Source organism: Balaenoptera borealis, assembly GCF_965194805.1.
Source record: "Balaenoptera borealis genome assembly, chromosome: 13".
Lineage (NCBI taxonomy): Eukaryota > Metazoa > Chordata > Mammalia > Artiodactyla > Balaenopteridae > Balaenoptera > Balaenoptera borealis.
In genome coordinates this window covers 94,454,149-94,464,522 of record NC_138870.1, presented here as the reverse complement: position 1 = coordinate 94,464,522, position 10,374 = coordinate 94,454,149, and the positions used below count along the sequence as shown (strand labels likewise).

The 10,374-nt window shown below is 45.9% G+C and overlaps 1 protein-coding gene and 1 long non-coding RNA gene across 7 annotated transcripts in view; both read right to left on the bottom strand.

Moving 5' to 3' along the window:
- Window positions 1-1,690: 1,690 nt before the first annotated feature.
- LOC309609196 (apolipoprotein L3-like) overlaps window positions 1,691-10,374 on the bottom strand; it is a 17,907-nt gene continuing 9,223 nt past the window's right edge. For all 6 annotated transcript variants that reach the window (XM_082350368.1, XM_082350369.1, XM_082350370.1 and 3 more), the window contains one exon: window positions 1,691-2,883. In XM_082350368.1, the coding sequence (XP_082206494.1) occupies window positions 2,025-2,883 (859 nt within the window). In that variant the 3' untranslated portion in view covers window positions 1,691-2,024. The remainder of the gene's footprint in view (window positions 2,884-10,374) is intronic.
- LOC309609207 lies at window positions 7,317-9,753 on the bottom strand. The gene is made up of 2 exons (XR_014233312.1): window positions 9,683-9,753; window positions 7,317-9,047 (listed from the first exon to the last, which is right to left on the bottom strand). It is a non-coding gene; the product is annotated as an uncharacterized lncRNA (long non-coding RNA).

The following is a 10,374-nucleotide window of genomic DNA, read 5'->3' as shown; positions in this document are numbered from 1 at the left end:
GGTTTTCCTAGAACCCCATTCCTTCCCTTCCTGCCACGAAGGGTGGGAATAAACCTGACTGCAGAGAGGGTACCATTCCTTTGTAGCCGTGGCATCCCTCACGCCCTGGCGCAGCCCCTGTCCCCACAGACACCCTCCTCCCTCCACACAAGCCAGCCTTTCCTTCTCTCTTCCCAGATCATACCCCGCACCGCGTCACCGAGGTCCTCTGAACCCCGACCTCCACTGTGCATCACGGTCAGTTGTTTCTCTGGCTGCCTGGGCCTCCACAGTGGCCTCCCTCGAGGTCGGGGCCGCAGACTGCCTCCCTCTGTGCCCCCGGCCCTCAGCACAGGCCTAGCGCTTAGGCGGACCATGCGGGGGAGAAATGAGAGAATGAATGAATGAATGAACGGGAAGGGTGGTGGCCTCTCGGGGGCTGTGGTCGGCCTCCCAGAGGTGTTCGCATCCTAATCCGGGAAAACTGCAAATATGCTGCCTTATAAGGCAACAGGAACCTTGCGGGTGTGTTTAAGTTAAAGATGCAGCGGTGGGAAGACATTCCGCTGCGGACCACAGCTCCAGCCTGGGCCTGAACGTTCTGCCGGCCCTTCCTGCTGGCCTGCCTTGCAGATTTCAGACCTGTCTGGACAGCTCCCACAGCTGCAGGAGCCAGGTCCTTACCATCGGTCCATCCATCACTCAGTACTGCCCACTGACAAAGAGCACACCCTAAAAGGTGAGAATTATGTTATACTCAGTGACATTACTGAGACTACAGCCCGGGAGGCAGCCTCTGGGGTAGCTCTGAGGGACTGTTCCAAAGAGGTAAAGGAGGAGCCAGGATATAGGAGTTTTTGCTGAAAACAAACAAACAAACAAAAAACAAACAAAAAAAACACATGTAGTTGAACATGAAAAGATTACTGCTAACCACGAACTTATGGTTTCCAAAGGGGAAGGGGCATGGAGGGATAAGTTAGGAGTTTGGGATTAACATATACCCACTACTATATATAAAATAAACAATCAACAAGGACCTACAGTATAGCACAGGGAACTGTACTCAGTATTTTGTAATAAACTATAAGGGAAAAGAATCTGAAAAAGAATATACATATATATATATATTATTTTCTATATATGTAAATGAATCACTGTGCTGTATACCTGAAACACAATATATATACATATATATATATATATTTAATATTTATTTATTTACTTGATTGCACCAGGTCTTAGTTGTGGCATGCATGTGGGATCTAGTTCCCTGACCAGGGATCGAACCCAGGCCCCCTGCACTGGGGAGCACAGAGTCTTATCCACTGCGGCACCAGGGAAGTCCCACTGACACAATGTTATAAATCAACTCTAATAAAAAAAATCGATGAACACAAAAGCCAGAAATTTCTATGTTTGATTTCTGGCTGTGGTCCCCTTGGGATGATAGAGGCCTTTGGTGAAATGCTCAGAGGGGCAACATGGAGGGATAAAGAAATATAAGAGCAAGAGAGATCACATCTGATGGTATGTCACAGCATCTCCCATCTACACGCCAACAACAGGCATTTAGAGAGACAGAGGATGAGGTCAGGGCTGGGTCAATGAACTTGGCTCCCTGATCATGGGATTGTTGGGCAAATAAAAAGGTTTCAGTTTCCTATTAAGGTTTTTAAAAACTACTGCAGTGGAAATTGATCTAGAGAGATGGAGACAAAAGGTGACATTTATTCTGTGATTTTTTGAAATAATTTTTGAACAGCGGTACTTGAAGTTTTGTGACTCAGCTCGAGCCAAGAGGGAGAATTTAGGGATGAAAATTACATGTTTTGAATACAAGAGGGTTTAAGGATTTCTCTTCTTCTAGGAAAATGGCATAGCCCAGCCAACAGACCAAAACAAGAGTCAGAGAGACCAGCCCAGCTTCCCCTCTTTTATCTTTTTATCTCACTCTCTTTTTCCCTCTAACGAGGTGCCTCTGCACCTTAGCCCTGCACGTGTCCCTGGTCCCTGCACAGCTTGGGGAGTGGCTGAGTCAGGCCCTACCGCAGACTCTCATAGGTCCGGGTGAGCACCTCCAACTTCTTCTCCAGCTCCCGGGCCAGCTGCCACAGCCTTTCAGCCGACTCCGTCTTTGCCCCCTCATGCAAGTGCTTTGCCTCTTTCACCAGGAAGGCCACATCCATCAGAAGGGAGACACCTGCGGTGGCCACACCCACAACCCGGGCCGTTTTGGTCATTGCCAGTGCCGTACCTCCAAAAGCTTTCTGCACCTGCTTCCTGCCTTTGACTGAGACTTGCCCAGTGGTCGTGAAGCGCTTAGCCCTGGCTGCTAAGCCAGGGTTGCTTTTGGCCAACTTGATGGCACAGACGTTGTTCTTAACGTCTTCCACGGCTTGGAAGACTCTCCCTGTAGAAGAAGCCAACTGGGCTGTGCTGTTACGTACAACCCCCTCAAACACCTCTTTGATGACGGCAGTAGACGTAAGGCGACTGGCTTCGGTTTCTGCTGCCAACGTGCTTACACCTTCCACGATGCTGGTGGACATACTGGTCACAACAGCCGCTGCTCCCAGCCCTGACCCAGTGGCAAAGAGTGCCAGACTTGTCCCCGCTGTCACGGGTGCCAGAGTCAGGCCAAGGATGGTCAGGACACCAGACACAGCGCCAGTGGAGCTGGCCACAATGTTGGAGATGGTGCAGCCCCTGTGGACCTTGTCAGCCTTGTCTGCAAGTGCGTGGAGCTTTTTTATGCTCTCCTCAAGCTCCTGCTTCATCCGAGGAAACCCCTCCAGAAACCTCTTCCTGTCCAGCTGGTCTTGCTGGAGTGTGTCTTGATCCCCCATGGCCAAGTCTGCTTTCAGCTCATTCAGATATTCATGTAGTGCATCTGCCTCTTCTCTGTAACAATGAAGGTCAAGGGATTAGAAAGATAGATTGCTTGTCCATAAAATAGGCTCAACAAGATCTATCCTACATAAATTATAGATATTTTGGGGCTTCCCTGGTGGCGCAGTGGTTGAGAATCTGCCTGCCAATGCAGGGGACACAGGTTCGAGCCCTGGTTTGGGAAGATCCCACATGCCGCGGAGCAACTAGGCCCGTGAGCCACAATTACTGAGCCTGCGCGTCTGGAGCCTGTGCTCCGCAACAAGAGAGGCCGCGATAGTGAGAGGCCCGCGCACCGCGATGAAGAGTGGCCCCCGCTTGCCACAACTAGAGAAAGCCCTCGCACAGAAACGAAGACCCAACACAGCCATAAATAAATAAATAAATAAATAAAATAAACCCAAAGTTTAAAAAAAAAAAAAAAGTAAGCTGAAATATTCAGTTTAAAAATAAATAAATAAATTATAGAGATTTTATTATAAATCAAATAGAAAAGAATTTTACAAATGTAAATTTTTTTTTCAACATTAAACACGTTTTGTACCTTGTAGATGCTCCATATACTTATTCAGTCATGGAATAAATAAAAAAAGTTCATCTTAGGATACTCTTTTTTTTTCTTTGTATCCTTATCTTTATTTTAAAAAGTTTTTCTAACATCTTCCTTGAAGAATAATTGCTTTACAGTGTTGTGTTAGTTTCTGCTGTATAACAAAGTGAATCAGCTATATGCATATGTATATCCCCATATCTCCTCCCTCTTGCATTTTCCTTCCACCCTCCCTAACCCCCCCCTCTAGGTGGTCACAAAGCACCGAGCTGATCTCCCTGTGCTATGCGGCTGCTTCCCACTAGCTATCTATTTTACATTTGGTAGTGTATATATGTCCATGCCACTCTCTCACTTCGTCCCCATTTACCCTTCACATGCTCCATGTCCTCAAGTCCATTCTCTACATCTGCGTCTTTATTCCTGTCCTGCCCCTATGTTCATCAGAACCTTTTTTTTTTTTTTAGATTCCATATACATGTGTTAGCATACGGTATTTGTTTTTCTCTTTCTGACTTGCTTCAATCTGTATGACAGTCTCTAGGTCCATCCTCCTCACGACAAATAACTCAGTTTTGTTTCTTTTCATGGCTGAGTAATATTCCACTGTATATATGTGCCACATCTTCTTTATCCATTCATCTGTGGACAAGGACACTCTTAAGATAGGGATTTGATAAAGACGCCTCAGCGGCAGGTCAACACAATCACTTCCAAAGAGTAGGTAGAGTGGGAACTCCACAGATGAACACAGAGAAGTGGGATTGGAGCAGAAAAACCTTCTTTCAGAGAACCTTAGTGTGTAGTGAAGAGTCAACCGGCTCTTTGCCCTTGGCTACTGGGAAGGGGTCCCTAAGCCCCTAGAATATTTTGGCTGATAGGAGTGTCCTCGTCTGCCTGGGCCTTTGGCCACTGGACAGTCTAACAGGGTGACATGTGATGGGGCCTCTGGGTCACGTGGTATCACATCTGACCTCTGGAGGAGCTGGACACTAAGGCATTAGTCTGACCTCTGGGAGGGCAGGAGACAACAGGTCAGCTGTGCAGGCAGCACGTGACTGAGCCCAAATAAAACGCCATACACTGAGGGTCCTGTTGAAAAATGTTCTCTCCTTGGTCAAGTTTTAGTCAGGCTCTTCTGAGCCCTCTTCTCCAATAGGCCTCAACCTCCGCCTTTGGTGTCCTGTCGTTGACGGCCTGTATTGCCCAGTCTCAGCAAAAATTCGTCCAAGTCAGTTTAGTGAGAAGCCTTCCCACTGTTTAGATCTTATCATGTTTGATATCTGATCAAACTCCTCATCTCCCACCTTTGATGCATAAGTCCTTTACTTGCTTTTAGCAAGAATCCTGTTAGCAAATTTCAACAAGAATCCCCCTGCCCTCGATGTCTCCTCTCAGTGATTTTTCCATCCCACCCCCCTCACTCTGATCATCGGCTACAAATCCCCACTCATCTTTGCTGTATTCGGACTTGAGCCCATCTGTCTCCTCTGCTGCAATGGTCTTCACACCTATCACGATAGTCCTGAAGAGAGTCTTCCTTATTGTTTTAACAAGTGTCAGAATATATTTCTTTAAACAGGGTGAACGTCCCTGGTGGGCAGTGCTCCGTGTGCCCTGCCACACACTGAATCCAAGACAGTGACACGTCCTGAGGACAATGGAAGCTTCCTGTGTGAAACCCGCCCAGACTCTGCCCTGTGGCTGATGGGAACCGGCATCCTTCCCTGTAATAAACCGTAACTGGGATCGTGACAGTTTTCAGGGAGTTCTGTGCCTCATTCTAGGGAATTCTCAGACCTGATGGTAGCTTTGGGGATCTCCCAAATTTGCCATTGGTGTCAAATGTAAGGACAGTCCTGGGGACCGTGCCCTCATACTTTGAGGAACGGCTAGCTCTGCATACTTAGAATTAAAAAAAAAAAAACCCAAACTCAGAGCTAAAAGTGACCTTAACGATCATTTTGCCTGGCATCTGCTGTCTTCCAAGACTGATGCCCTTGGCCTTCCCAGCTGAAGGTCACTGGGTCCATCCACTGCCGCAGTTGACTGGGAAGCAGGTGATATGCTATTAACTCTGGTTCCCCTTGGACTCTCCAGCCCGCCTCACTGATTCCTGACCCATCACCCAGCACCCCCGACCTCTCAGGGGTCACCAGCTTAACTCATACCTTAGCTGGTGAACAGCTTCACATGCCTGCACACCAAGGCCATGTGCAACTTTATGGAACCTCTCAAAGATTCAGGAGACTTTAAGAAACATCCATGTGAACTGCTAAGCCTGAAGAGACCTGCATTTGCACAAGCTGGTGGAGGAAGAATTTTCCTCTTTGGTGGGGACTTGTAAAGTCTCGTCAGAATCCCTCAAATTACACAAAATTGGCAGCCACTCATTGTGATGCTGGAGGTCTCACTAAGCCACACGGCCTTCCCACTAGTCAGGGCTACTCTATGTAGATTGGAAGAGGGTCCCAGATGGCAATGGAGAACCCCAGGTCCCAGGCAGGGTGTGGAGGACACGGTCAGCTCATATCTCACGGTCATCTACGCCCAGCATGAGGGGATCAAGTCAGGGAGGGAAGAAATGTCCCCTCTCCCACTCACAGGGCCTCTGCTAGGGTCACAGCCCCTTCAGTTTTGTGTCCTAGGGACCCACTCGTCTCACTCTAGTCCTGGCTCTGCTGCCCAAGCCTTCCTACTAGTCCTCCAACCTGGACCCCTCTGCTCCATCCTGACCCCTGGGTCTGACCCTGGTCCAGGCCTCCCTGGGCCTTTGGATGAGATGATTGCACTTGGTTCCCCGCCTCTGACCCTGCAGTTCACTTTAAGTCCATGACCACAATCCATCAGATTGAATTGCTATTCCCACTGGACATATGACAGATCTGAGACCCCAACTCTTAAGCTCAGAGCCCCAGAGCTGGGCAGGGATAGAGCCAGGATCCAACCCAGCTCCATCCAATTCCACTCCAGCCTCTCTGCCTTATGGGCCAGCAGGATCCTGCAGTGTTGGTACAGTTCCTAAGGTGGGGAATAAAAGGGCTCCAGCCAGAATCCCCAGGAAGGCAAACTGATGGTGTCAGGATTTTCTGACTTGTCCCAAATAAGAGTCCTGCTTGGGCCTCATCTCTAGGAAAAAAAGCTCTTTGGCCCCATCTCTTCCCAACAAGCTTTTTAAAAGTTAATATTAATTGAGCACCTACTATGTGTCATGCAAAGCACTTTGCATACATTATCTCAGTTTCCTCACAATAAAATTGAACAGATAAAGAAACTAAGGCAGAGAGTAGTTCAGTAACTTGTCCAAGGTCATAACATGCCCCTTCCTTGCAGGTTTCATCTCTTCTCAACCTGAGGCTGTTCACTGCCAGCAAATGACAAGGAGGAAACATTCCCCATGGAAGCTTGAGAAGGAACATCCTCGACCCCAACCATAGCATCCTGCCTGGTGTGTCTGCCAGGAGGAAACTAGCCTGGGGCAGGGGGATGTGGGTGACATTTCTGCTGCATCCCTGCAGGTTACCTGGGCAAATCAGCCTCAGCCAGAAATCTCTTCCAGCCTTCGTCTTCAGTGAGCAGGTGTTGCAGTTTTTCCCTGCGCACTCTCTCCTGGAAATACTTAATGACATCTTTTTCTTTTTCCTGCTTCACTGAGAGAGAAAGGAACCCAGGGCTTACATGGAGGGAACCCACAGCACTAACTTTGCAGGCAGTTGGATAGAGCCGGGGTCTTGTTGCTGAGATGAGGACCTCCGGGAGGCCTCACTCCAATTAATATTCCCTGGGGTCTGAGGTTCTCTGTTAGTCCAGCAGTTTGGACTCGGGACTCCCACCACAGGAGCTGAGACCCGACCTCCAGCCTGGGAACCAAGATCTCACAAGCTTCGCGGTGTGGTAAAAAAAAAAAAAAGAAAGAAAGAAAAAAGGAGTAGTACAATATCAAAGAATAAAAAACAAAATAAAAATAGAAAGATAAAAAATACTTTAGGAAAAATAAAACTATAATAGAAACAACTGCAACAAGGTAAAATAAAACCACAACAGAAAAAAGGGGGGGGGGAACAAGCCAAAAGGAGAGAGCAATAACAAAGTATAAAGAATAAAATTAGAAAAATAAAAGATTTATTAGGAAAAATAAAAATGTAAAAGAATCATCAACAATGAATCAACAAGGTAAAACAGAACCCTAATCTAAAAGAGTTTAAAAAAAAAAGCCTTGGCTATGGGGGCGGAGTTTAGGCGGGGGTGGAACTTAGGCAGAGGTGGGGTTTAGGGTGGGTCGGGAAGTGGGGGGGGGTGACGTTTGAGTGTGGGGCGGGGCCTAGGCGGGGTGACGTTTGAGCGTGGGGCAGGGCCTAGTGGGAGGGGATATTGGGATATACTGTGCATATAGCTGATTCACTTTATTATACAGCAGAAATTAACACAACATTGTAAAGCAATTATACTCCAAAAACGATGTTAAAGGAAAAAAGAAAACAGCATTTAAAACATCACAAAAATGTAAACCCTGTTTGATTTTTTAAAAAAATCTAAAGTAAATTTATTTATGTGCAAGTCCTGGCTTTCCAATTTTGATTATTTTCGAGACTTTTTAAAATTGAAGTACAGCTGATAGACATTATATAATTTGTAGGTGTAAAATATAGTGATTCAAACATTTTTAAGTTTGTATTTCATTTATAGTCATTATAAAATAATTTTTATCTTTTAAAATAAAACACTTTAAATATGAGAAGTAAATGTACTTGTTAATCAATATAAACATTAAATTACACTGCTAGAAGTTGGGAGGTGAAACACTGAAGGGAGGAGGAGGATTAATATCTCATTTTTCAAAGTGGGGAGTCAAGAAGTACTGGCTCTAGTTGAGGGCCTAAGAAATGAAGGCATAAATAAAGTGCTTACAACTACAAAGTTTTCTAATAGAGGATATAAAACTAGTGATATAATGATATTAGGAGAAGGTAGGGAGGGGTATAAGCAAAAGTAGAAAAATAAATGAAATCATTATCTTTCCTGGTAAAGTAAATAAATAATACCAAAATTTTAAAATCAAGAAAAAGAAGAACACAATACCTAATATTTATTAGCTATTGTGGTTGATGACTCCCCACTTTGTACCAGGCACCATTCTAAGTGCCTGGTATGCATTCACTCACTTTTAATTCTCACAAGGACCCTGTAAGGAAGGAAACTGAAGCTCAGAGAGGTTAAGTAATTTACTCAAAGCACCCAGCTTGTGCTAGGGCAGGAATTCAAGTCCAGGTTCCTGTCTCCAGAGCACACGCTCACATTATTCTCTCTCCCAATGTGATAATATCATTTAGAGATATCGATTAACTGTCTAAAGAAAAAGCTTTTCCTTGGGAAGTAACGAGCAGAACCCTCTGCATGAATTGATTTGTTTTAACCATATGCACTTATTCCTTTGTGTTCTTTTAACTTTAAGAAAGCAGAAGTCACTTTAGTAAGTAAGCCATAAGAATGGGTTGGTTTCAGGCACCACCACCTTAAGGATGATGGAAGCAGCTGGATCAAGTGACAACAAGAAATGAGCCTGATGTTTCCTGATGTGACAACTGTCAGTGTAGGAGACACGTTCGTGTTGATGAAACCAAGTTCTCTAAGAAAAGTAGGGATAAGAACAGAGGTTAAACCAGAATAATCGGAGTGAACTGTCACCTTAAACAGATACGTTTTCCAGCCGCATCTTGCCCACCCACATCGGCACCCATGGGCTTCTGTCCACCCAAGGGAAGCAAGACTCCTTGCAGGGGAAGTGAATTCTACAGGCCGGCATATCTGCTACTCCAAAGGCAAGGATGCTCTCGAAGACGTTCAGAGCAGTGTTTAGAAGGGGCACCACAGGTAAGTCCTAACGACTTACATATAGTAATAATAATAATAATAATAATAATAATAATAATAATAACAATAACAATGATTACTATGATCATGTTTTTAGGCCAGGTTGAGTCTGTGAAAGGCCATGAGTTCATAATAATATTCAAATGAGAAGAGTTTAGATAAAGTGTGTCCAAAGAGGTAGATATAAAGGTCAGAAAAGGTAGCTATGCTCCAAAGAAGAGTGAGTATAATGGGAAATATTTCATTGTTAATTGAAGTTAATAACAAGAGGAGTTTTAAAGTCTATGGGGATATTCCCTTCTGTTTATTTACATGACTATTTATAAAGGATTGAGGAAGAAAACAAACAAACAAACAGCCCCTGACATCCCAGGCTGGCCTGGCACTCACAATAGGGCGATGCTATTCTCCTGTGGGACGTAAAGACTCTCACAGGACCCCAGCCTCAGACAGGGTTACCCTGAGAGCATGAGGAAATGAGACAGCAAACACTCATCACTGTGCTGCCACCAACACAACACTCCCTCCCTTGGCTGAAAAGCATGACTGACTGTCCTTCTTTACCGATTATACCTTTATCCTCACTCTGGTCTCCCCTCTCCATAGATGGATTTCCTGAGACACCTTCAGTGTGAACTGCCCCCCATTCTCTGCAGCACCCAATCGACAGAGGCCCCATTTCCTTAGAGCCTCCCCCAAATGACCTGACCTAAGCCCAAATCCTAGAATCTTTCTTTCGAACACCTTCTTTCTGCGATGCCCAGGGTTCCCCCTCAGGAAGAGTAACAGACAGCTTGTCCACTATGGGAGTGTGCCTGAGGCTGCAGGCACTGACGGTGTGGATGGAGAGAATACACACGGGCGGCCCCGGCGAGGGTAAGGATGCCGAAAGTAGGTTCCTTTCTCTTTCCAAGCCACCCTTGCTCTGCTCATTCCCCGGCTGGTCCATTTCCAGCTCCTGTTCTTTGTTCTCAGACTTGATCTTAACAACACAGTGTTCCTGTGTCTTGGATGCTTTCCTGCCCACCTGCTCTCATGCAGTTCCACCTCCTCCAAAGCCACCCGCCTCCCCCCTCGACCCT